General features: G+C 41.4%; 1 protein-coding gene across 1 annotated transcript; it reads left to right on the top strand.

The window, feature by feature from the left end:
• The first annotated feature begins 991 nt into the window (after positions 1-991).
• SLC35A1 (solute carrier family 35 member A1) lies at positions 992-13,617 on the top strand. Its single transcript, XM_072141996.1, has 8 exons — positions 992-1,261; positions 1,879-2,056; positions 5,188-5,347; positions 5,469-5,621; positions 10,745-10,811; positions 11,367-11,543; positions 12,119-12,253; positions 13,011-13,617. The coding sequence occupies exons 1-8, from the start codon at positions 1,249-1,251 to the stop codon at positions 13,142-13,144; spliced, it is 1,017 nt and encodes a 338-aa protein (XP_071998097.1). The 5' UTR covers positions 992-1,248; the 3' UTR covers positions 13,145-13,617.
• Positions 13,618-27,712: the final 14,095 nt, after the last annotated feature.

Genomic DNA, 27,712 nt, shown 5'->3' with positions numbered 1-27,712 from the left:
CATGGAAAAATAAAGTTACAGATTTTTGAAGGAGGGGAGTGAAAAATGAAAATGCAAAAACGTGCCTAAGGGGTGAATGCAACACAAATTTCTGCACCAAAGCGGGTGTTCCGGTTCTTACATTTATCATGAAAAGTCACACACAGAAGTGTGTCACACACCCTATGTTCAAGGTGCACCCCAAAAAAATAGTGGTGTGGCAGGTTTTATTATTTTTAATAGATTTGATGTTTGATTTGATGCGGTTTACATTGCTACCATTCTCGACACTGTATGACCGTTTGATAACTTTTTATAACACTTTTTATTTGTTGCAAAATGGTGAAAAAGTGGCGTTTCAGACATTTGGGCACAATTTTTCAAACAGCATGAAGGTAAAAAGAGCTTTCAGCAGTGTGTACATGTTGGGTTGCTCTCAGCCAGATATTGATACTTCATCTACACAGGCTATAAAAAGAAGAATATAGGCAGCACTAAACCAATAAAATCTTGTTATTTTTTATTTGGCACACATAAGAGGACGCCAAGCAAGCCACAGGGTGACGGCCCATTTTGTGCTCCTGCACTTTGTCAAAGCCTGTGCTGAATAGAGAATGACAGAAATATGATGCAAGGACTCCCTAACAGTTTTTACAGTACCAGCACTACAGTTCAGCCAGCGAACCGTGTGTTCTTGCATGATATATCTGTATGATGCGAGGACTCCCATCACAAAGTGTGCAGTCCATGTGATCGGACCAATATATGGGTGCCTTTCCGCATTTGTATGTAGATGGCCTCAATCAGCCCTCAAGGTATGTCCATGAAGAACATCAAAAGGACAGATATGGACCTCCTGCATGTTCTGTGGTAACTGCTTATACCCCCCCCCCCCCCCATTATACCCTTTTTCACCATAACAGACAGTTACTTGTTATTTAATTGTTTATGATGTACAATACTTTCCAATTTTCCAGCGTGGCACACAGCACCCAGTATGACGGCCATGTAACCCCTCTGCCTGGGCACACCTGACTTACTGTTATGCATAGTGTACCCCACCCAGTCTCTGTACACAGCCGTACTACAGGCATACAGATCCCGCACACACTCATTACATCGCTGGGGCGCAGAGAGTCACCGCCAGGACGCTGTCTAGTTGTCATAGTTTCCTGTGAGCTGCTGCGGGGACAGGCGCACAGCCCGTGACGTCACTTCCGTTTTGTTGGATAGAGTGTGGAGAAGCGGAGCAGCTGACGAGTAGGCACCATGGCTGCTAGGGGTAAGTGTCTTCTCTGTATAGGGCAGAGCAATGCGCATACCGGGAGGCTCGGAGCTTGTGTCCTCTATCGGGTCACATTGTATTACTGAGGGCTGGGACCTCCGCACTCCAGGCTTTGGATCTGACCTCTTCCATATCAACCTCCCTTTTCTCCCAAATCTTGGAACCTTATTTGTGTTTCGTCTGTGGGCAGGGTGTGATTCGCTAGTGAATGGGGCAGGTGTACATGTACCTGCTGCTCAAAACTGCCCATGGATGAGAGCGGGCACCTGTGCCTGTCAGGGCACTAATGAGTCAAACTCTGCCCATGCACAAGAGCGGGCACAGCCATCACATGAGGTTGGTGAAACAAACTGCATGCCCTGCAATCCCTCCTGAAGGCTCTGTTCATCCTGGTGGCCCATTCACTTTCCATAATTCATCAGTTATAACAGGTCCTATCCTCTTCATTGTACTGTAGTGCCCTGTCCCTAGTGCCCAGCATAGTAATCCAGGGCAGGTAGGCATCTGTTGGTTTCTGTTGGCATAGATGTTTACAGGCTTGTGTCCATCCCTATATGTGATATTTATTACTATATTTGGTTTTATAAACTAACATTGTCTCTATATATTTTAAGAAAATGTCAGCTTGGTGTTCAAGCTTTACTGCTTGCTGGTGATGACCCTGGTGGCTGCTGCGTATACAGTGCTCTTGCGGTACACAAGGACAGTGACGACGGAGATGTATTTTTCTACTACAGCTGTCTGTGTGGCCGAGGTTATTAAATTACTGCTGAGTGTCGTCATCCTGGCAAAGTAAGTTTGTTTTTTCTTATTAGTTTTGCAATGTTTAGTTTAGTATTTCATTTGTTTTCAGAGATTGGGAGTTGGATAATGACTTGTCTTTGGGATAGGTCACTAATATCAAATAGGCAGGACTGCAGTGTTCGGACAAGCCCTGACTGCTTGCGGTCTCTTAACTGCTTACCATGCAAATCATCATACATCAACTGGGATTGGTATGGAAGCCCAGGCACATTCACTTGACCATGTGTCTAATGGACATGATGTTAAAGGGAATCTAGCATTTGTTTTCATGCATTATGAACCAAACATACATTGACAATGCTGTAGCTAAACTGATGCAGAAACATATCTTGTTTAACATATCTTGCTTACACCCTGAAGTGAGTGGACCTTGGGAAAGCTGGGTTGCGTTCAGACTGCTGTTCATAAACACATGACACAAAGCTTCCTGAACTGTCCAGGAAGGACTAATCATCCTGAGCTGGATCACTCATATACAGCGGCTGCGGGATGGGGCAGGAATTGATTACTTCTGCCTGTCAGGGACAACACGGTGATTACATCGCTCTCTGAAGCAGTGCATAGTTAGGGGAAGAAAAGAAGCGTCGAGCCAGCCACCAGAGCGACAGAGCCTCATCATAACTTTATAATTGTTTTTTTTCAGCAAAACCACTCGGTTCAGGGATTAAACAAGATATGTTTCTGCATTAGTGTAGCTACAGCATTCTCTAAGTAACTTCATAATTCATAAAAGCAAATGGTAGATTTCCTTTAAAGGGGTATTCAGGAAATATGAACGACTGATACAAAAACCCATAATGCTATAAATAAATGAATACAACAAAACTCAATGTCACAAAATGGAGCTTAAAGCGGACCTGTCACCCCCAAAAAGACCCCCACCAAATATGCCCCCTATAATCCTCTCCCCAGCCCCTTTCTATTTATGGCATTTTTTTTTTCATTTATGTTGGGTAAGTTGGTTTCAATCAATCTGACCGCTGCAGACTGCCTTATTCATGAAGGGGCCGGCCGACACTCCACCTCCACGCCTCTGTCAGCGGGGACCTGTAAGAACAGCCAGCAGCACAGCGTATATTGGGCAATCGCTGCCGGATTTCTGCGATGTGGCCGCGACGTGCTTATTGACAGCGCTGGCCAAATGTTATATATAGTCACTATGAACAAGGAGCCGCAACTGCTGTCAGTGCGGCGCGGCCGCATCGCAGTGAGCCGGCACCGATTACGCAATATATGCAATGCTGCTGGCTTCTCCTTCAGGTCCCCACTGACAGAGGCATGGTGGGGGGGTGTCGGTCTGCCCCTTCATAAATAAACTCAACTTTAAGCACAGAGGATACAAGGATCCAACCTCTTATTTGGTAAAAGCATGAACAAAGCATGAAAAATTCTGACTCTACTGGTGAGAATATGACTGGGAGATGGACTGATTTGGCTCTGTGCAGCGCTGCACAATCTGTGTGCACTATATAAAGAAAGGAATTATTATTATTAAAGGAGGCTGAGATAACTGGGTTTTAATTTAATTCTTTTTAAACAAAATGGTCTAAAATACAGAATGGTGGCTCTAAGGTCCTCCCAGTCTCTGTTCACCTACAGAATATTGGTGCATTCACTGGTCCCATAGTCTATTAGTGGCATGGCTGAGCTACAATTTAATTTGTATCAAGACGTCATGAGTCTGTGTACATTTTTCAGCATGTAGCGGGACAGAATATACAGTGTATAGACATAGAGAGGTATGTTTTAACTATCGAATTCAGTACTTACTGTGAGTGGTCCAGTGTATTGAAAATCCCGGTTTGAGGAACTGTCCGGTGCTGTTGGTAAAATGCTATCCTGATGAATTCCTCCCTGACAGGGGCAATGCATATCTAAGAGGGGCAGCTACTTCTACATTCTCATAATATATAGATTCTACTTTACAAAGTGCAATTAACAAATCTTTGGTCTGATTAGGCCTATTGGGTGGGGTAACTTTTAAGAAGGATTATAGAACCTTTTCAGAGGGATTGCTAAAGCTCAGATAAGTTCAGCTAAAGTCCAGTGACGTCAGTCGGTGCAGATCCAGTAGTTCCTGTGAAGTGTTTCTGCCTTCTAGTGTCTGCAATAAAGGCATAAAAGTGTAGATAGTACAAGCAGATGCTATTCAGAGAAGATATTTCCACGATATGAGAAAACATTACAGAATGATGACATAAAATGTTACATGCTATCATCCTACTGACTGCACTGACCCAATGTGTGGCTTTCTTTTGAGTTCCGAATGCTACATTTTGGAGAAGGATGATGACACGTCTCCTAGATGTGTTACTAACCAGCGCCAATTTAGGTGTTGTCCAATAAGTACCTCATCAATCAGATCAATGGTAGCATTCAGGTTCATACAAGGACAGTGAAAAAAGAGAGAGATAAAGCCCCACCTAGCAGCTTACTGTACTCTTGTTGGATTTTCTACAGTGTTAGTCTACATTCTGACGGCCCTATGGGGGACGTATATATGGCCGATATATATATCCCCCATAGATGGTGCGGCACCATATTGCTCCATACCCCCTGCAAAGATAGGACATGTCCTATCTTTTCACGGCATACGGCGCAGTTTGCCATATATCCCTATGGAGAGGCACCAATGAGATAAGTGTTTGTCTGATTCCCATCTATTTTGTACTGGCAGGATGGTTGTTGAAGCTGTTTTTAGCAAGAGGGTTTATTTTGATGAAAACTGCAACGCCTTGTATCTCCTTCTAAAATAGTATGCAACTCCAAATTGTAGCTCCTTTATGGCCTGGCCAGAGTCAGATTTATCCATAATATGCCTCTACTTAGAGATCAGAAAACCCCACACTAACATCTTTACGACACATATATAGGTTCAAGCTATGAGAAGGTATCAATAGACTTCTTGCTATGCATTTGAGAAACTCTGACCAAACTTTGCTTGGGACCCTAGAAATATACCAATTCCACCAGCTATGGATGTTATTCTGAGAACATTGATATGTGTCTGCCAAATCAATCATAATGTGATAATCTGTACCCTGAATTCATGTATATTGAGTTTTATCTCCTAAGCCGTTTATTGGAGCTGAAATAAATTTATTTTATTGTTGACACAGGGAAACCGGAAATCTCAGCAGGCTCTTTACCTCTTTAAAAGAAAATGTCTTGGGGAGTCCAGTGGAGATGCTTAAGCTGGCGGTGCCATCCTTGGTGTATGCATTGCAAAATAACATGGCCTTTGTGGCGCTGAGTAATCTTGATGCGGCTGTTTACCAGGTAGCAATTACTTTACATTATTTATAGAGAACCATTAATACCATGCTGCTGTATATTCAAAAAGTTGGAATTATGTATAATTGCCTTTACTACCTGCTTGTTATTATTCTTTTCTTTATAGGTGACTTACCAGCTAAAAATCCCATGTACCGCTCTATGCACTGTACTCATGCTGAACCGATCCCTCAGTAAACTCCAGTGGCTTTCCGTATTCATTTTATGTGGTGGAGTCACACTTGTGCAATATAGCCCTGCTGAGGCAACGCGGGTCCAGGTAAGTTGTGTGCCTAATTGGAACGGTATTATGTCCTAATGCTTCTTTCAAGCAGTAGTGTCTTTTACTTATCGACTTTATTTTTACAGCTTTGCACTCCAAAATACACATCTTCTTTATTCTATGGGTCATTAAAATTACAAGATAATCCAAGCAGCACAGAAATAGAAAAAGAAAAACTGGGTGCACACTAACCAGGCAGTCCCCGGGTTACATACAAGATAGGGTCTGGAGGTTTGTTCTTAAGTTGAATTTGTATGTAAGTCGAAACTGTATATTTTATAATTGGAGATCCAGACAAAAAAATTTTTGGCCCCAGTGACAATTGGAGTTTAAACATTTTTTGTTGTAATGGGACCAAGGATTATCAATAAAGCTTCATTACAGACACATTACAGCTGATCTTTGCAATCTGGGACTATAGTAAAGTATTCAGAAAGCTTCACCAGAGATCAGAGGGGTCTGTCTGTAACTATGGGTTGTCTGTAAGTCGGGTGTCCTTAAGTAGGGGACCGCCTGTATGTATGTGTATATATATATATATATACCTGGCGCTGCCTTCCTAGCCATTCATTCAACTTATTGCACAGAATCTGTGTTTGAAAACGTCACTGACTGATTCTGTTTGATCGCACTTGACATCTGACTAAAGGAGTGCTTGGATTACTCTTTATTGGACTTAACTTGTGGTGGGAACCTTAGTCCCGAAGAGCACCCATTACAATTTTAAAATAGATGAAATGGCGTGTATTTGGTCATTTTTTTTCCCTCGTGCATTCACTACATGGGACAATTATATTCTTATTTTAATCCAAATTTTTTTGTAAAAACACCAATAAAGAGGTAGTGTGTATGAGGATAGGTCACCTTTACAAATATTGCCACCATGTAATATTATGTGGTCTACTTTTTAGTGGCCTGAGCTGTTGTTACTCCCCAACAATATCACTAGTAAAATCCCCAGATCTTGAAAAAAAAAATCACAAATTCATGGCAGTGGTACAGTTAAAGGGAATCTTCCATTTCAATTAACCAACCCAAAATAAATACTAGATTAAAATAAAACTAGAATTAAAAAGCATTGCCCTTATCCCTAAATGGTTCCTTTCTATTGCTGCAGTGTTAAATCAGTTTGTAAACTTATATGCAACTAACCTCGGGTGAGTCCAATGATATTAAAGTAGTCCTTTATATTACATTTGCCTCCTTGTTCCTGATTGACAGGTCGCACTGCTAGGACATTCTTCTGCATGTTCTTCTTAGGGTGATGTAATTTAAGGACCTTTAACCAGTAACATTAACATCTACCTCACGTGTGTATCTGAGCACATGAAATCACTGCATACCTCCATCCTCCCCATCCTCCATGGAGGCTGCTTTGATTTAATTTGATCAGATACATACATGAGGTAGATGTTGGTGTAACTGGGTAAAGGACCTTAGATGACATCACCCTACTCGCATGACATGAATTGCAATGATGTAACAGAATGCTCTATCAATGTTTTAGCAAGGCACTGTGTAAAACTTTTGAAATAGGTTTTTTTAACCTCTAATAATAAGTAAACAGAGCTGCATATATCTGTAGTTAAATATTGGTAAACAGTCCCTAAGTACTTGTTCCATACAGCAGCATGCCCTAGCAGTGAAGCCTGACAATCAGGAAGAAGGTATGAGGGGGCATATGGCATAGGGAGGAGTAGATCGGAGGGGTCGGCAAAGCAGGGCAAGACCCCTCTGCTGCCAGGTAGGATAACATAAAGTTGATTTTGTGTGGTGTGAGGGAAACTATGTTTAGCTAAAAGGGTGTCATTTACTTATTAGGGCTCTATGGAAACCTACCACTAGCTGTACTTGTGAGAAATGTAGTGACAAGTTCCTTTTAAGGGCAGAAATCAGTATATAATCCATAATTGTGAGTGCCTAAACTCAATAACTGGAGTGGTGCCATATAGTGTACGATGTGTAACAATGCATGTTCCTTTCCCTTCTAATGATTTATATTTCTTTCTTAACTTGACCTGAGAATGTTTGTGAATAAGGTGTGGTATTTGTACGGAGACGGCTTCTATAAAGAGATTATAGGCGGAGGCCTGGGTTATAATAACCGATGATGTTTTTCTTTCAGGTGGCAGCAGATATCCTTCATTAACCCTTTGTGTCACTATGTTCATTACCAGTTTATTGTTTTATACATCGTATTCAGGGCATATTATACTTTACAGGGCAATTGATGGAATTGGCGGAGAGACAAAATGTTATTGGTGTTTGCATGGGGGGAGTAATATTTTCATCCTCAGTATAAACACATTTAGTTATTTCTGTCATGATTTGGCAGCTGTCCTGTTGTGTTCTATGAACGGTAGTATACAATCCACATATTCAGATAATTCGGAAAAGAATTATCTAATGTTTTCATTATTATGTTTATTGAATATCAGTGTCACCATTGTGACTGTAGAAAACTGACAACTGTAACTTAGCATTCAGCATCTGATATATCGGACGCAGAGGTGATGCCGGCATCGGTATACACGGGGTGTAACTAACAGTTGACACCCGTGCTCAGAGAGAGTTTTGATTGCGGTTGTTTAACAAGTGAAATGACACGATGACGTCCCCCATAGGTCCTCTTCTGCTTTCGATGCTCCGGTGCCTCCTTCCGTAGAGGAGTGGAAGAACCAAGGAGGCACCGAAACATCGGAAGCAGAAGAGGACCTACGGGGGACATCGTGAGCGTTTTATTTTTTTTACTTCTGGGGGGCTGGCAGGCTATACACTATGGGGGGGAGGGCTGGCAGGCTATACACTATGGGGGGGAGGGCTGGCAGGCTATACACTATGGGGGGGAGGGCTGGCAGGCTATACACTATGGGGGGGAGGGCTGGCAGGCTATACACTATGGGGGGGAGGGCTGGCAGGCTATACACTATGGGGGGGAGGGCTGGCAGGCTATACACTATGGGGGGGAGGGCTGGCAGGCTATACACTATGGGGGGGAGGGCTGGCAGGCTATACACTATGGGGGGGAGGGCTGGCAGGCTATACACTATGGGGGGGAGGGCTGGCAGGCTATACACTATGGGGGGGAGGGCTGGCAGGCTATACACTATGGGGGGGGGGGCTGGCAGGCTATACACTATGGGGGGGAGGGCTGGCAGGCTATACACTATGGGGGGGAGGGCTGGCAGGCTATACACTACGGGGGGGGGGGCTGGCAGGCTATACACTACGGGGGGGGGGGCTGACAGGCTATACACTACGGGGGGGGGCGCGCTGGCAGGCTATACACTACGGGGGGGGGGCGCGCTGGCAGGCTATACACTACGGGGGGGACCTCGCTGGCAGGCTATACACTACGGGGGGGGGGGGGCGCGCTGGCAGGCTATACACTACGGGGGGGGACCTCGCTGGCAGGCTATACACTACGGGGGGGGGGCGCGCTGGCAGGCTATACACTACGGGGGGGGACCTCACACCAGACGAGGGTGCAACATTGATCGTGGGTACGTGCAGTACTTTCCCTTTAGCTTTCATGCATTAAGATATTGTAACAATGTCAATGGCTATGTGCAATATGTTTCTATGTACCATTATGCAATAGGATTACCTGTCCTTGTTTACAGGCAATATAGTAAGGAGTGTGCCTTTGGAGGACTTTATTTGGGAGTCATATGTTTTGTGCACTTTACAGCACCTGACACTTTCTCTTTGAAAACAGCAATAGTGTTATCCTTTATATTTGTCCTTATACGCACCATGCACTTTAGTAACATGTGATTATCGCCCCTTACTAGGAGCCTAATTGTTACTTATTTGCATTCCAGCTTTCATTGTTTTGCATATAATTTTTTTTTTACATTTTAAGCAAGAATCAGTCTAATAGATGACCCTGCATCATCTGGTGGCATTTTTGTAGTGTCCTTGTTTCCCTCAATCAGATCAACCTGTTTTTAAATGCTTGTTTGTTATCTATTATCCAATAAAGATGCATTTTTTTCATATATTTCGGCTCAGCTTATACTCGAGTCAATAGGTTTTCCCAGTTGCTGTGTTAAAATAAGGTACCTTGGCTTATACTCGAGTCAGGTTATACTCGAGTATATAAGGTATATATATATTTATTGACCATCATACCAACATGAGACTGAATCCATACTGTTATTTTTAATATCATTACTGATTGTGTCTTTTATATCCATATAACTATATGACTACTACTCCACTGTTTTTTATTCATATTGTCCTGCAGTGTATTGTATTATTTTTATGTCTTGGAGAAATTCCACTTGAAAAGGGGTATTTGTTGTTCCCCGAAACGCGTTATGGTCACTTTGTTTGTCATCTATGTTCAATAAATTGGTCTTAGATAATGAGCAATATCCATCCTATGGAATCCTAATCATCGGTGTGCGCCCGCCCATCTCCCCATTTTGCCTAGAGAAAGTAGAAAGGTATATTTGTACTGTAGATGTGATGGGCTTCTGTAACCTGTCTTTAGTGAAAACCTGGTGATAGGTTCCCTTTAATTCTTCATTCTTCTATGTTTACTTTCTGTGGATAGAAATCTGTCCATGGTTATGTGATGTCACACAGGTGCACAGCCAGTTACAGTAATCAGAGCTGTGTGTTATAACGAGCCGTGCACCTGTGTGACTTCACATGACCATGGGCAGATTTCTATCCACAGAAAGTGCAGAGCAAGCAGAGATCTAGAAACCGTGAGGAATTGATAAAGTATATTGGAAAGTTGTCTAACTTTTGTTCAAATGGGAATGCCCCTTTAAGCATTTGTCAGATTCTCTGTATAGACATCCCTTTTGTACTATGCTTTTCCTTGCGGTCCCGTAGAGAATGAATTCAGGGCAGTGAATGCACAACCAGCAGCTCCATTCATTTAGGTGTACAAGGGATAAGTGGGGACCCCAACAACCAGCTAGTTAGGCCACCTGACAGAGGTGAAGGGGTATGTGCACCTTGATCAATGTATTGATGGTTACAAGTAGTAAAACGGAACAGAGACTTTTTACACGTAGGTCATAAAAAAACATTTAATAACTTTATACTATAGTGATGAAGGGAAACTATTTGTACAGTGAATCTTACATTTTATTACTTCACAGATTGAACAAAATCATTGGCTGGGATTTGGTGCTGTGGCAGTGGCTGTGCTGTGCTCTGGATTTGCTGGTATATGCGATTTGAGATTGTCATGTTAACATTGTCATACATTTAGTAAGTAAAGCTGTCAGACTCCTTTGTGCTGTAATGTTCATGATCTAGCGGGTGGTCATTCTATACATGCAAGGAGAGCTAGCAGGATTCACCATAGCCATACAGTTTATTCCATGCCTATAGGTGAACAGTAAAGTATAAACACAATAAATTGGATTCTCCAGCCATAAAATTGGCCTTCCATATAAGAAGGCACCACAACTGCTCAGCAGTTCTCGGCACTATATACACAGAGAATAGATTTACTGTGCAGTGGTCAGACCCACCAATATGATCGATTGATTGATATTTTTGACTATTGTTAAAGTGGACTGTTCTAGTAAATACCCATGAATTCTGGAGCATCTTTTCTTACTCCAGATACAGACTGTAACACAAGATCACTACAGGTAATGCAATATATTTATTAGGATTGTGTGTGTAGATCTGTAATAATTGAGGTCAAAGCTTAACATAACCTTTAAGCACCGCATGCCCATCTTACTTGCTCACATTTGTTTCTTCTTGCAGGAGTGTATTTTGAGAAAGTCTTGAAGAGTTCTGATACTTCCTTGTGGGTGAGGAACATCCAGATGTACATCTCTGGTATCATAGTGACATTAGCTGGCGTCTTTCTTACTGATGGAGAAGGTGTCCTGGAAAAAGGATTTTTCTATGGTTACAATTACCTTGTCTGGATCGTAGTATGTAAGTATAGCTATATGTACACTTCCCTGCTTTTCATAGCTTGTATATACTACTGGGAGTTTATGATATATCTTCCACTTTGTGTATTATTTGATTTGCAGTTCTGACATTTTTCTGATGTGTTTGTATTAGAACAATTCTAACTTTTCTCAGACTTGTGCATTGTGCTGTTTCTGCTCCTATACATTGAACAAGTCCAGTTAACACTTAAATGTTCACACAAGGAGAAATTTAACTAGTTGTCACTATATTTATGAATGTGGAGGAACAGTACTATCCGGTTATAAGGAAATATACTTCAGAATGGGTTCAGCACTTCCTGAAGCACTTGTAGCAGTCACAACCTATATAAAGCAAGCACTTGTATTCTCTATAATTCAATAATTCTGTAGTATCTTATTAGAATTCACGGTTTATAAATTAATTAACATCTAGGTGTTAAACTCATTGCGGAGTGTCTGATGAGCAATAACAGAGGACAGGGTGCTCCAAAGATACATAATATCCCCAGCAAATGAAAGTGTGCTGTCCTCTGCACTATTCTGTTTTATTGTAAAGTGACTCTTCTCTTGTAGTGCTGGCTAGTGTTGGTGGTCTCTACACATCGGTTGTAGTGAAATATACAGATAATATAATGAAAGGCTTCTCTGCAGCCGCAGCGATCGTCATCTCCACCATAGCGTCTGTTCTACTCTTTGGATTGCAGATAAGTATGTTGCAATTCTCATACATTTCTTGTATATTGCTGTTTTTAAATGATACACAAGTGTGATCCAGTTATTGCGGCACAACAAACTTCTTTCTTTCTTTTTTTGTTTTTTTAGATTTATTTTTAAAGTACTGAAAATTCTTTTCATTCCAAATTTTTTTTTTTTTTTTTTATAGTAGCTAAAGTTTGGAGGTTATGATTTATTGTTCATATATATCACTGCTGCTGTAAATTGTAATATTGGCAATAAGTTATACATTTTGTCTTCATAGCTTCATGTTGTAAACATTCTTTTTAGAGAGCAAATATTTCCCACTGTGTAGAGGTTGCAACAAGGCTATACTCATTTCTCCTTTTTAGCCCTCCGTTGTAAGGATACATTGGGCAGATTCCTGACATTTCCTTACAACGGAGGGCTAGAATGAATCCTACTGTATGCAGATACAGGGAGAGGTCTCCCTGTTCTACCCCTCCCCCCTGAAAGCAAGACTGGCTGCAGACGATGTGACATCACATACATTCAGTAGAGGCCAGGGATGGATGCTTGTAAGTTGGCCATGCCATTCTTTATAACCAAGTTGATACTCTTTGTAATTCTTATTGATTTAAAATACTCCTCAAAAGATGCAGAGAAGAGTGATTTTTTTTTTTCCCCAAAAAAAAAATTGTAGTGGGACCTCTACCACTTTGACAGCAGGAATGTGATTATTGTCTGTCTTGCAAATGCTAAAAATAACAGCTTTTTATTTCTATTCTAGCGTTAACCTTCACTGTGGGAGCACTTCTGGTATGTGTTTCCATATATACCTATGGATTACCAATAAAAGACACAACAAAGCTTGAAATTAAGGACACTAGCGGCAACCTCAGTGAAAAACTTATCCATGTTTGATGGATCATGATGTGATGAACTAATTGTAAATATACATTGTAGTTATTAGTTATTCAATAATTTTTTTTCAATCCAAAAGGTCTTCGGTGACCACTGCAGTAGCTGGTACTGCACAACTTTGGAGAGCACATCCATGACTGAATGTGGCATACACAGAGCAATTTTACATTAAGATCTATCAGTATTGTTTTAATTATTTTGTGGCTATGTGTGTATATATATATTTTTTTATGAGGATCAACATGCAATCATTATGGTCATATCCTTTTGCACCTGAAGACAAATTGTACAGATTAGAGAAGTCCTCTAAGGGCACATATGTGATGAACTTCGCTAAGACATTGCTCACAAGTCTCCAGTTTACTGTCCAAAATCTTTACTACTTTTATTCTTATTGTCAATGTTTTACTACCCTTGTAACATATCATGTTATTTTGCACATTTTTTTTTCTTTTATGATTAAACTTTTTTTTTTTTTTAATAAAATGATTAAAAAAAATGTTGTTATGATTACCTTCAGGATACTTAGAAAAAGGGTTGCACAATGTATCGAAACCTCAATACTTGTTCAATACTTACTCAGAACGCTTTGGGTTTCTGTAATTTTAGGTACTGAGTGACTTCTGCCGTTGTATAGTAGCTCCTAGAAGCTGTTTGCATTGGAAGCGGATCCTTTGAATAGATCGGGCAGCAGCAGGGCCCCCAGTCATCAGGGAAATATCATGCTCTGTCCATGTATGGTATTTCTACATCTCCTAGAGCTTCCCCTGATACAAGGTCTTTAAATTTATTTCATGTCATTCAATTAAACTTTATTTTTGCCCAGAGGGAATTTGAACTCACAACCTCCATAGAGATACAGCACCTCTAGCCACTAGACTATGGGGTTTAATGGTTACACAAGCTCAATGCACTGGTATATAGAGATCTCTCCATATATCACTCGATATATCCTTTTTTTAACATACATTTTTAGCATTTCAATTCAACTGAATTAAGTATGACACAATAAATTATACATTTTATATTAACATCACTAGGACAACCTTCACAATACATATATTAAACTGTCATCTAAAAGAAAGCTCTCCTCCCAAAACACTGATTTATATATATACATATATATATATATATATATATATTTTTATTTTTTTTTAAATTATATAAATACTCTTTCAATAAAAATACAACAAAAAAATAATATCCACAGAGTGTACAATCAGATATAAGCTTACACAAACCAGCTTAACACGTTGAAGTCAACAGGCATATGACATTATATACAGTAAAGTACAAAAATAACAAATGCAGATCAAAAGTCGAGAGCTGAGCATTGCTTTTTTAAACACTCTATGTTGAATTAAGATACTTTTTTTTTTCTGTTCTTGAAAGTATTGTATCGAGTAGTGTGATTCTTCTCTGGGTATCGATATTGCACTCAAAATTCTAGTATTGGTGCAAGACCTGTCCCAGATGGGCAGCACGGTGGCTGAGTGAGTAGCACTTCTGCCTCCCACCCAGGTCAACATCTGCAAAGAGTTTGTATGTTCTCTCCGTGTTTGCGTGGGTTTCCTCCGGGTACTCCGGTTTCCTCCCACACTCCAAAACATACTGTTAGGTTGTTTAGATTGTGAGCCCCATGGGGACAGGGACCAATTTGAAATGCTTTGTGCAGTGCTGCGTAATCTGTGTGCGCTATATAAATAAAGAATTATTATTATGTGCACAATCAGATTCAGGTCCAGGAAACGAGCGGGTTAGTCCATAGCTTCATCTGCAGAACACACACACACTCACACACTCACTCACTCTTACTTGCAGGCAGCCAATCACTCTCCACAGCATCTCCAGAATCCTAGTGTCCCCCTGGCAGATGTCAAGTGTCCTGCACGGTGTTGGACTGTGAGCACAACCCCTGTCTGTGGATGTCTAGCCCTCATAACATCCTCATGGAGTCAGTTTCTAACCATTTGTGCAGACACATACACATTTGTGACTGCTGGAGGTCATTTTGTAGAGCTCTGGCAGTGCTCCTCCTGTACCTCCGTGCACAAAGGTGGAGGTAAAGGTCCTGCTGCTGGGTTGTTGTCCTCCTACGGCCCCCTTCACATCTCCTGGTGTACTTGCCTGTCTCCTTATTTTTTAAAGAAAATCACATTTTCATTCAATGAAGCTAACATTAAATTAATCATATACTCTATACCAGTGGTGGCACTCGGAGCCATTTCTGTGGGCACTCAGACCATCACCCCAGGAGGTCTCCAAATAGGACCAAATCCACCAAATCTTCCTGCAGTCCCTGCCAACTTAAGAGATGCTGCTCTTAGCGCTATTTTAAAGAGACACTTCATTGGCTGTTTGGAACTGCGGGAAAAGTGAGAAGGTGTGGACGGAACTGCATTATCTTTGGAGGTCATCCTGCTGGACCAACCATTCTTCCTCTACAGAGAGACCCTGGAGAGAAGCTATAACGAGAGTCTGTATTTTCCCGCCTTCTTTCTACTGTATTGGTGACCTCAGGGGGTCGATATGATTGAAAGATGTGGATGAACAGATAACAATAAGTTACTGCCTAAAATGCCATGTTGGCACTTCCCGGTAAATACGTGGTTTTTGGTTGTAGTTTGGGCACTCGGTCTAAAAAAGGTTCTCCATCACTGCTCTATACATTGTTAATGTGTTAAATGACTATTCTATCTGCAAACATGTTTTAATGCAATATCTACACAGGTGTACATTTCCAACAACCACCACTCCAGTGGTTTAACCCCTTAGTGACCACCCCATATATATTTCTCCATCGATCACTAAGGGGCCTTAGGTTAGGCCAATGGGTTTCTAGCCTAAGGAATGCACAGCCATCTCCCCCTGGTGCTTGGAAGGACTCAGAAGGTGACAGAGGTGGCAAGCTTCTCTTCAGTGGTCCGATCAAGCACACCCCTAGGACCACAGCGTCATCAGAAAACGCCAAGACGTACCTGAAATGAATTGAACTTTATGCTTTATTGGCAGAGGAAATGCTAAAGCAGCTCTTGGGTACCAGAGGAGGTAGACTGTATGTAATTATTTTCCTTCCCGGTTTTCTTTTCCATTAATAGCTGTGAGGCAAGCCCAGAATAACTAATGATCCTTTCTCTAAGGACTCTGTAGTTCCTCGGTATGGAGGAAAATGAGGAAGTCCATCATTGGAATGAAGCTATACCACCATTGATATTAGCCTAACACTAGCAGCCTACTTGTCCTACATGAGTTTGTTGTAGGAAGCCATTATTATTTTACGAAGATGAGAAGACAGGTTTTGTGGGTTGAGGAATTAGAAATCTCCATGAGAGTAGTGGAATGCTAAGGGCCTATAGTCACCCCAAAAACGTGCTCTGGTTCTACACCACCTGAAGCGGCATAAAGCACTTATTCAAGAAGCCCTTTTACAGCTAAGGAACGTCCGTGAATTTTGAGTGGCAGAAGTACTTGGGGATTCAGAATCCCAAAGAAGGGGAGGAACGCTCCCCCTTATAAGCAAAAATGTTTCTATACAAGTACACTATCGGGAGGTTTCAGCCGATAAGCGTGTAACTCATGCAATACTAGATACTCCAGTAGCTTAAAATGTATATAAAATGTATATGCCCCTTATGTTGACCAGTGCCAGTTTTACACCTTACTCAAGGCGACTCTAGGTAATGACTCTTCTCCTGCTATTTTGATAGCAGGAGATTTTAATCAAGTAATATGCGCAGTGGAGTCAGACTCATGCCATATCGTAAGGGATTTCGGACTGGTTGACTTACGGAGACCTTTGCATCCATCAGGTCCATCAGTCCTGATCCCGACTCGATAATATTTTTGTATTTTCGTCACCCTCTGCATTGTACAATCTCGTTAGATATAGCACCACTGCTTATTCCCCACTCCCCAATTGCCATAGCCGATATATCCACCCCCTGGGCACAGACTACATCTGGCAGCTCATCTGGCATGGGATTACCAATTTGTGCAACTTCTCAAAAGATGGCGGGTAGAGCTTGAGGCCCAAAACACTACCATCCATGACAATCTGAAAATGTATCGGGAGAGGGCTAAAATGACTATGAGAAGCAGGATCATGTAGCGAAACAGAAGAAGTTATCTCAGAAGCGTTTTGATGCTAACGGTAGGGTTCTGCACTTTGCTTAGACTTCATATCTAGCATCAAATTCGCATAGTCGTGCCTGCATCAATCATGAGCTTCTGTGCAGAGCTTCCCCTGCTGCCGGCGCACCGCAGTGGGAAAGTTGCTACTGCATTTCCACAGAGAAGGAGGAATTAGCTGTTGCTTCCCTGATCTTCTTGGAACATGAAATATTGAGGGCCATAGATTTTGTAGTGTTTATTTTGAAGTTGGATAGATAATGAAAGTGTTGGAAGAAATTGGAATGTGATTTGAACGATTCCTGTGGGTTAGTGGTTATGATGAATAGGTCGTCCGCGAAAGTGGTGTGACTTCTAGACCTGATATTTGTGGGTCTTGCCTGATTTGTTGCATTAGAGTTTCCATTATCAGCACAAATAAGAGGGAGGAAAGTGGGCAGCCCTGTCGAGTCCCATTTAAAATATTGAAGAAAGGTGAGAGGGTCGCATTGATCTTTAGTTCTGCTGAGGGAGTAGTGTATAGTGCCATAATATTTTTGGCTGCTTTGGGTGGGAAGCCAAACATTTTAAGGTTAATTGCATGTATGTCCAGTCCACCCGGTCAAAGGCCTTCTCGGTGTCTGTAAATAAGAATGTTAGGGGAATATTCGTTGACCGGGCGAACTGGATCAGGTTAAGAACATGTAAGGTATTGTCTTCCCCCTCCCTACCAGGCACAAAACCTGCTTGTTCAGGGTGAGAGTGTTTTGATCATATTGGCTAATAATTTGGCAAATATCTTTAAGTCAATGTTCAATAAAGATATGGGGCGGTAACTCCCGCATTATGTGATATGTTTGCCTTCCTTGGGAAGGATGGTACTGTGAGCTTGCAGGGTCTTTTTGGGGAATTGTATTGAATTTGAAAGAGTTAAAGGTGTCCAACATGTGCAGCAGGAGGTGGTCTTTGAAGGTTTTGTAGTAGGCCGCCTGAAAGCCATCGGCCCTGGGGGTCATTAAGTGCTTTTTCTAATTCCACAAGTGTGAAAGGTTTGGTCAGGGTGTTAGCTTGCTGTGGAGTTAGATTGGGAGGTTGTTGAGGAATTTAGAGATGGCTTCTACTCTGAGGTCTGTATCTTTATCTTTATTGATGTTGTAGAGACTCATAGAAAGTTTTGAATTCTTGGGCGATAGTGTCTGTGATGGGGGAGTTGGTTGCTGAGGATATAGACTGGATAAATATAGACTTGGCTTTTTCTTTGCCAACAAGGCCATTAGTTTTGACCCTTTGTTCCCATGCATAAACCCCTTGTTTTGGAGTAGAGATAAGCTTTTGCAGAGTACTGGTTCAAGATTTCTTTTAGTTTTTCCCTAGCTACCGTTTAATTGCAACATGGGATTGTGTTGTTCTGTGTTCATGCTCCAGATCTAGTATCTGCTGCAGTATTTGGTTGCACTGTCTATTCCTCAGTTTTTTGACATAAGCTTTCAATGACATAAAATCTCCTCTAATCACTTCCTAGTGTGTTTCCCATTTCATAGATAAAGTAGCATGTGTTTTATTGTGGAATTTTTGTAGGATTCTGGGGCCAATAGCATCTCGTTGAGTCTCCATGTGTATTGAGGTCTAGGGAGGGTGGGGAGGAAGAAAGTCAAGGGGACTGCAGCATGGTCAACTACTGGTATGCTGTCTATTCCCTTGATATGATCTATGAGGGATGGAGAAGAAGGTGTATTCCCTGTCTGATGGATGGATGGATAGTACGCCAGGCATCTCTGATGGATAGGCCTTTTAGAGTTTTGTGGATGGAGTTTCCTAAGGGAAAATCTATTTTTATCAGAGGAGAAGTCGACAGCAATTAAAGTCGCCTCTGAGTATACAGATACCTTCTCTGAAATGGAGAAGCTTCCCAAAGGTGTCCAGCAACCAATCAATCAATCTGTTGTGAGTTTTGAGCATCTATGGCTGCAATAGTCACCTGCGTGTGGGGTATGTGACCTTCCAAGAACAGGAATCTCCCTTCAGGATCAGTTATATGAGCAGATGGTATGAAAGGAAGGGTTTTTGACTCCTATTGTTACTCCTTTACTTTTTGGGGAGAAGTGGCATGTATGAAACCATTGGGAATAGAGAGATGCTGAAAGGGATATTTTGCAGCTTGAAGTGGGTTTCTTGGAGTATTATAATGTCAGATTGAGCCTTTCTTTGTAACTGGAAAATGTGTGAGCGTTTCAAAGGGGAGTTTAGACCCTGAGCATTCCATGATGGTATGGTAATGTCCACCATACTCTTGTAGAAAGAGCGTGGGGGGGGGGGGGGAGTCGTATGAGTTGAAAAAAAGTGATTGAAGAGTGGTATATTGGTATGTGGCGATCAGGGTGGTGGTCAAGTTTCCATAAGATCTTCTACAGATAGTTTTAACCAATAAGGTCAGACATGCCAGCCCAGGGTGTGTGCATGAGTAAGTCCCCTGTAAGTCAGTGTAGACCATTTTGGCATGCGAGAGCCATGCACCTTGTAGTAAGTGGGAGTGACCCGAAATTATTTTTACTAGAATAAACATCAGGAACCTGGAAACAAGTTGAACATAGTAAACAATGTAGGCAGTATAAATTATGAGCTGGCTAGTATGTTCCTGTTATCTGTTCAGCCCCAAAGTGGTGTCAAGTTCTCTAATAACTAATACAATCCACAAAGTGAGCTCAAAGAAATCACACCAAGACAAAGTATGGTATAATATCTCAATCATTCATTGGTTAATAAATTATAACATAGGCATTGCAGAAACAAAAGATGTCTCTTCATATTCTTTTGCTGTACAGCAATGTGTTATCACACTGTTATCAATCTTCATACACAGTTGAGCGTCCCATTAGTTTCAGCATTTAGCAAGCATATAAAAATAAAAGCATTTTCATAAATTATACAGCAATACTTCTCCTGAGCCCGCTGTGATCACAGGAAGTCAATGAGCCGCCTTTTGTAACAGGTATCATGTCACTCACGATTATGTGATTTCAAATTCAATGTCCTTTGCAAAGGGGATCAGTCCATAGTAGTGTTCAACATTTTCCTGCTTGATTTTGGTCACACAGTTTGCCAGTCTGGGACTTCAGGGAAGGCAGGCAGTAGTGCAATGTCGGTGATCTGTAGCCAAGAGGGGATGTTGTTGGGTTCAAGGCCGATGTCAGCACAGGATGAGATCTTCAGGCCTCCAAATTAGTTTAGTTGAACCGCTGATCTGGAAAGACGGTCCAAATGGGAAGAGCCATCAGTACTGAATTTTCTTTTGGTGAAGTGCTTTTGTGACGGGGGTGGATCAGCCTTCTTTTGTTGATAGTTACAGGAGATATGTCTCTGAAGATTGTCAGGTGGGCTCCTTCAAATTGTAGATTCTGTGTGTCTGTAGCCTTGCCTAGTATGGCATCTCTATGGGTTGAATTGAGGAATTTGCATATAAAGTCTCTTAGGCTCATTATCTTTGGGTTCAGGGAGCAGTGCCCTATGGGCTCTCTCTATAACCACCGAGGAAACCATATCTTCATCTAGCAGAGATTTAGATAGTAAAAGAATCGTGTCTTGAAGCTTATCTTGGGGAACACTTTCACTTGGGGAACCCCTTGATTCTGAGGTAATTGCACCAGCCTGTGTTGTCCTGACCTTTCACAAAGTTCGGTAGGCTTTTGAGGTGTGATTGGTGGGAGTCCATTGCTAAAAATTTGATTTTCTCCCAGCTGTTCCAGGCGGCAACCTATATCCTTTTTAATGTCATAAAGTTCTTTGATCACTGGTTTAAGCACATTCTCTATTATTTTTTTTGCATCAATTTCTGTGATTTCTGGATTGTGGAGTCCCTATTGTCTTCTCCCCCTCCGCTTTTGGCTTCTGAGGCATGGAATGTAGTTGAAGGTAGTTGGATGTGCTCTGTCTCCCAGAAGGAGATGTTTTCTGAAGATATTTGTCTAAGTCAGATTGAGACTTTTTGTGTTTCGGATTGCATAGAGGGTCTTTGTTTGAACATTTGAAAATTTAATGGTTTCCCTTTTTCCAGTTTATGTGGAAAGGGTATGTTTGAAGCCGGTCTGGTTGGTTGTTTAATGTGGTCTTAGTAGCATTGCTCACCACCCTGGTCCCCTTCCGCCTAGCAAGCTGCACCGGCCTCCATATTAGCTTTTAAATGTGACAAAGTCGGATGGAGATGCAGAGTAGATGTTCTTGCTGGGGTTGTCAGTCCCTCTAAGGGTTCTTGATGGAGGTGCGGGAAATTCCAATGGGTGGGGAGGTGTTGCTGGTGGCTAGGGTCATGGATTACAGGCACGCTGACCTGGTAGATGTCTATCAACAGCCAGTTCTGTGGCGTTCTGCAGCCTGTTGTGGAGATCTCACAGGAACACTGGCCTGATGTTTGTGTATCAGTGGCCTGGGCTTCCTTCAAGAGATGGCTGCTGGCTGTCCTTACCTTTTGGGATAATTAGTTAATTAATTAGATGGATATGAGCTGTATTAGTCCATTTTAGGGATAAGGGGCTTATTCGTCTAAGCAGGTTGCTTAGGGACTGCAAGGACACTGGGGATGTCTATGGTGTTGCTTGTGATGTGGCAGAAATGGAGAGATGCTTGGGAAGTGGCCCCTGGAGAGATGGATTCAGCTCAGGGCAATGAGGCGGAGAATCGGGTGCTGCAGGCTGTATTGCGGGTTGCTGGTGAGGCCTGGTAAGAGGTGGAGTAATGCTAGGTTCCATGGAGTCCGGCTTGGCCTTCTACTTTTGTCCCTGGCTTTTCGGGCCTAGTGGCCGATGAGTCTGCCGGGGCGGTCTCTGGGAATAGCCGAGGGGTGAGAGGGGGAACTGGGTGGGAGATGAGGTAGTTTTGGGCGGATGGAGGTCACGTCGCTGGGAGCGAGTAGGAAATCGAGACCCCCGGCTTTCAAGCCAATAGGCCGCGACTAGGCCGGATCGGACAAACCCCTAATTTTCGTCAAATTCAGCTTCCTGTGCGGTCTGGCAGTGTAACGGGGCTAAGCAGGTGATTTATATTTTAAAGGAGGTCCGGTAAGCGATCCCATACTGGATACGATGGGAAAAATGAGTGACCAAGTATTTAAGGACTTTTGGTAGAAAAAGTTTGAGAATAATTGTCCTAAAAGAACACAGCAAACACCTCTCTGTCAAAAAACTGACGGTTGGCCTCTTTTATATAGTCTTCTCGATTCATAAGGACTACATTTCCACCCTCTAACGATTTTTAACCAAGATAAATCTTTTTCAAGGGCTGATAAACTTTTACCAGCGTAAGAATATATCTAAGCACAAGCATCATTTAGTTACTTATAAAAGGTGTAGGAGAGAAGTGTTAGTGGGCAAGGGTGGAGAAAAGGTAGATCTGTCACCACATTTTCAGAATTACAGTTTATGACAGGTTCCCATAGAGCCATATTATCTGACACCCTTCTTTGAGCTAAAAATTGATGCCCTTATGTCTCCATTATATGTGTCCTGCTTGGGAAGCCCCTCCCATGTACGCCCCATGTCTCTTCTCAGTATGTAATGCGAGCATGGTGACGTCATCTAAGGTCCTGCCGAAATCACAGCTTGCCTCCACAGATTTCTACTCCTCCCCATCTTGCATGGAGACATATAAAGATGTCTCCATGCTATATAAAGATTATAATTATTATGCTGTGATTTCATGTGATCATATGAATGACTCATAGTCATAGGAGAATTGCATATAAGTTTACAAACTGATTTTTGTAACGTTGCAGCCATGCAAATAAACCATTTAGGTATAAGGGCAATTCTTTGTAATCCAGATTTTTAATTAAATCTTTATTTTGGATGGGTTAATTTACATAATAGGTTATCTTTAATACCCCCAGTAAAGGCCTAAACTTCAAAAGAATCTGGTACACTTGGGATATGCTCATTCAATTCCAGGTGAGTGTCCAAACAACTATCCATAACCACTAAGGGGGGCATTCGGTGTAAAACCCAGGGTAGTAGGAATTTGTCCCTCTTTTTTTTTAATATTGGCCGCTGCTGGGTAGTAAATTACCATTTACATAAGATAACAAGGCCACACGGTCCTTGGTTAAAGTGACAGATTAATCACCCCTCTGTGTGTGGGAACATGTTACGTAGATTGTAGCTGGGATAGACCAGCATGCACCTCAGCTGCTGGTTTCCTGTAATTGTTGAACAGATTGTTGAGCCAATTGTTGCGCCAATTGTTGAATAATACCTTTGTATGATGTAACAGTACTGTGAAAAATACATTCATATTCCAGGATTGTAGCTTGACTTGAGGAGCCTCTTCAAACTGGTGTGCTGTGAGATCTGTACAATGAGCTGATCCACAGCCACTTCCCTCTGAATAGAAGTAAAATTACTGCAATAGTCATTTAAAACAGGAATGGCTGTGGAGGATAACCCCCAATTCAGCTACAATTCTGCAATATAAATGCAATTTATACCCTGCTTCTACTAAAAACACGTGCCAAGGTATGACTAAACTGATTCTTAGCACTTAGACCATGCTAAACAGCTAACACTCCATTCAAACAGATGGTTATTGGTAGCAGACAATTAGAAGATTTTCTAGAAAGTCATACCATGAGTGATACATTAAAAACTGCTTAGTATATGTACAGGGGAATTTCCCCGAGTGCAAACAATCATAAATACAATTCAAAGGTCATGTTTGGACTCAAGTATGTAAAACACATCACACATAGTGTATTATTTGAGCAAACGTGTTCTTGTGTGTATGATCTTGGCTTTGAGTTAAAGTCTTGGGAATGTCAACATCACTGAATTCTCACTAAGAACACATCTGAATGCTACTGAAAAACACTAAGTCCATTTCTACTACTGGTCGGGGAAGGTTCAGCCCAATAAAGCAGAATGGGGCACCATCAGTTCTATATATTTTTCTGTTATGTTTTCTCCTCCTAGCTCTCCTTAACATACTTTTACTGCACAAAGCACTATAACTTAGCGCTTCATGCAGTAATAGTACATCATGGAGGTGATGCTGGTTCAGCTCCTTACCAGAGCTGAACAGGCATCGGGAAACACAGGGTGTCAGCGGAAATCTACCTCTGACATCCCCGTGTAACATCTGCGGTAGGGGCGATCTTCAATCGCGGCTGTTAACCCTTTAAATGCTGCAGTCAAAGCAACCCGAAAATTTACATGCCTGCAGGGAGATTCCCTGCTTGATCGGCGCCTCCTGCTATGGCAACCCTAGGATCTGATCTAAGACCCCAGGGCTGTCCATAGTACATGCCTAGAAGGGCCTGTTTGTGACAGGCAGCGAGTCAGCGTATGCATCAACAATGGCTGACAGCTCTAATACCCTGTATTGCAGGGTATTATAATGGACAAGCAAGCAAATGATTGCTTGTTCATGGCCCATTGTGGGACAATTAATAAAAATAATAGAAATGCACCCATGTACTTATTAGATATAAAATCATACATACAACATAAAAAAGTCAATATCACCATACAAACTCCACATTTATACAGTATCGTAGCGATTTAGTGTAAAAAAAAATTGTCATTAAACCCACATGATTAATGCTGTAATTTTTTTTTAAACCCACCAAAAATTATGATTTTTACTTACCTTGTCCCACATAAAATACAATAAAAGGTGATCAAAAAGTATCAATATGTACTGTAAATGTCACCATTGTAAAGTACTTCAAGTGAATAGTGTCCAAAAACAAGATTGACCACAATAAATATCACGTTAAATATATTTTTTACTCCAAAAATCTTCATGAAACATTCACATTTTCAATCGATGTACAATAAAACCGCTACTCCATCAGACGCCGTAGTGGTCTCCGTCTTTACATCGAGATACGTGAGTTGTATAAAATTGGACATTCATTGCATGGACTACTACTATGCTTAAGCAAGTTTGAAAGAATATTGATTTACTCAATAAAAATGCAAGCAGCTATTATATTACCTGGAAAGTTTTATTGTACATCGATTGAAAATGTGAATGTTTCATGAAGATTTTTGGAGTAAAAAACATATTTAACGTGATATTTATTGTGGTCAATCTTGTTTTTGGACACTATTCACTTGAAGCTTTATGTAGTAAGAAGAGAGCTCCTAGTCCTAGACCATGGTTCTAGATTCTATTTCCTCCACTGTTTGCCTTTAGCATTGTAAAGTACAACACGTCCCAAAAAAACAGCTCTATAGACAAAAAATTAAAAGAGTTATGCTACTTGGAAAAAAGGAGCTTAAAAAATGTGATTATTTCTCCACAGTAGGTTTAATTCTACAAATTTGGTAAAACGTAAGCAAGAATACAGAAGTTTGGTATCGCCGTAATCATACTGACCTGTACAATAAATATAAAATGTTACTTAGGGTATATGGTGAACACCAAAAAAAAAAAAAAGCGAAAAATCATTGACAAAATGGATGTTTATTCTACAACTTCCCCACAAAAAAGTTAATCAATTTTCAGCAATAGGGCATAGCCCCTCAAAATGGTATCACTAAAAAATACATCTCATCCCGCAAAAAAATAGCACTCACAAGGCAACCTTCACAGAAAAACAAAAATTTTATTGCTCACAATAACCGCGCCAACAAGTCCACATGTGGGCTGTCTCCATACTCAGTAGAAATTGGATAACAAATTTTATGATGGGGGTTTCTTTTTTTATCTTGTGTGAACGTGTAAATTCTAGGGCTGAATGAACGTATTACTGGCAAAATCAGATCATTCTTAATTTTACCTCCATTTTGTTTTAATTACTATGAGGATTTCACATGGTTAACTATCTACCTAAAAGCTGTTTCTGACTGAAAACAAGATATTTCCAAATTTTTTACTATTTTTTTTTATAAACAAACACAATACCAGCCAAAATTCACCACTAATGCGAAAAAAAAACAAATCTCAAAATCACTTTGATAAGTTAAAGTGTTCAAAAGTTATAACCATTTAAAGTAAAGCATGAGTATGCAGGGTATTCCCACGAAAAACAAGATTCTTAAATATACTCGGGATAACAAAATAACACATTTTCTAATTCACTGTTATTAACAAAAATACAGAATTTCACAGATATAATGCCATCCTGTCTCTATCAGTCCTGGTCTATACAATTTCGGTTGCCACTAAATCCCACTAAAAATGTTTTGATTGTGGTCGGACGTGGCACCGCGACCCCCTCAACCCCCCACCACGCATTACAAGACAAGCTCATATACAGCCACTTCCTGCCAGCAAGCAGGGAGTTGAAGGGAAAAGCAATACAGTTACAATACAGATTCAAAATTCATATTTAACAGTCCTGCTGCTACTACCTTCAGTCTTCTGCACTCCTCCAGACTTGTAAGGAATTTGGCATAGCTACAGTTGCTAAAGTGAGCTGTGGGAAGTCAAGAGGCCATCCTCTGCATGGATGGATACAGACTTCTTCTGCCCCCTCCTGCATTCAACTAGATTTCTCCAATATCATATCTGGTACAGAAAAGAAGACACAGTTCTTAAGTCCTAGTAATCACAGTTGGTCTTGGTCAACTTAAAGATTGGAGTGTGGAGCCTCAGAAACTTATGGAATAAAATACTCTTGCCTGTGCACAATCCTATTCCCCACACACCAGGCCTGTTTTTTTATTCATCTTCATGGCTTCAAAATGGATTAAGTGAAATGGACAATAACATACAAGGATCCCAACCTTGTTCTGGGGCATAACCCTGGTACTACTAGAACTTGTTCTATGGACTCTTTCCCAGGATACACAATGTTGAGGCAATCTTGGAAGCATGGCACTTAAACAGTGTTACGGATACTGTGGTTTTCCAGGATATGCCTGGGTGTGAACTGTGAGAGGGTAGCATATCCTTCCAGGACTGTCACAGGCTTATCCACGACCCACTCAGACACTACTGAAGAGGGATAGCACACTTCTAACTCCTTTTCCCTACAAACGTTTATTCCTTTCAATAAAGTTTTGGGTCTTTGATTTACCCTCCACCATTCATCTTACATGTCAGATGTTTTTTTGGATTCCCTATTGGAATGTCAATGTATTCAGAAGAGCAATGTATGCAATATATTATATTCCTGTACAACTTAGGCCCCATTCACACGACCATAATGGAGGTTGTGACCTGGCCGCACAAATTGCCGAGGTCTATGGCACCCGGTCACAGTGTGGTGCACTGCACCGTGTCTGAGCTGGGTGTTAGGCTTTCCATGGGGAGGGGTGCGGAGACCGTCCTTGTACTTCACCTGGGAACTGGTACAGGCAAGCATATGACTGTGTGACTGAGGCCGTAGGATGCAAGTGATAATTAATTGTACAAGGCTATAGCATGTACATATTTCATTTGAGGGCTGACTATAGTAAATCATACAGCTAAGGACTGCCCAGCCAAATACTAATATAACCCAACAAACAAAAAGCCAATACTACAATA

The sequence above is a fragment of the Engystomops pustulosus genome, chromosome 3 (genome assembly GCF_040894005.1).
Source record: "Engystomops pustulosus chromosome 3, aEngPut4.maternal, whole genome shotgun sequence".
Lineage (NCBI taxonomy): Eukaryota > Metazoa > Chordata > Amphibia > Anura > Leptodactylidae > Engystomops > Engystomops pustulosus.
This window is presented reverse-complemented; position numbering and strand designations above follow the sequence as displayed.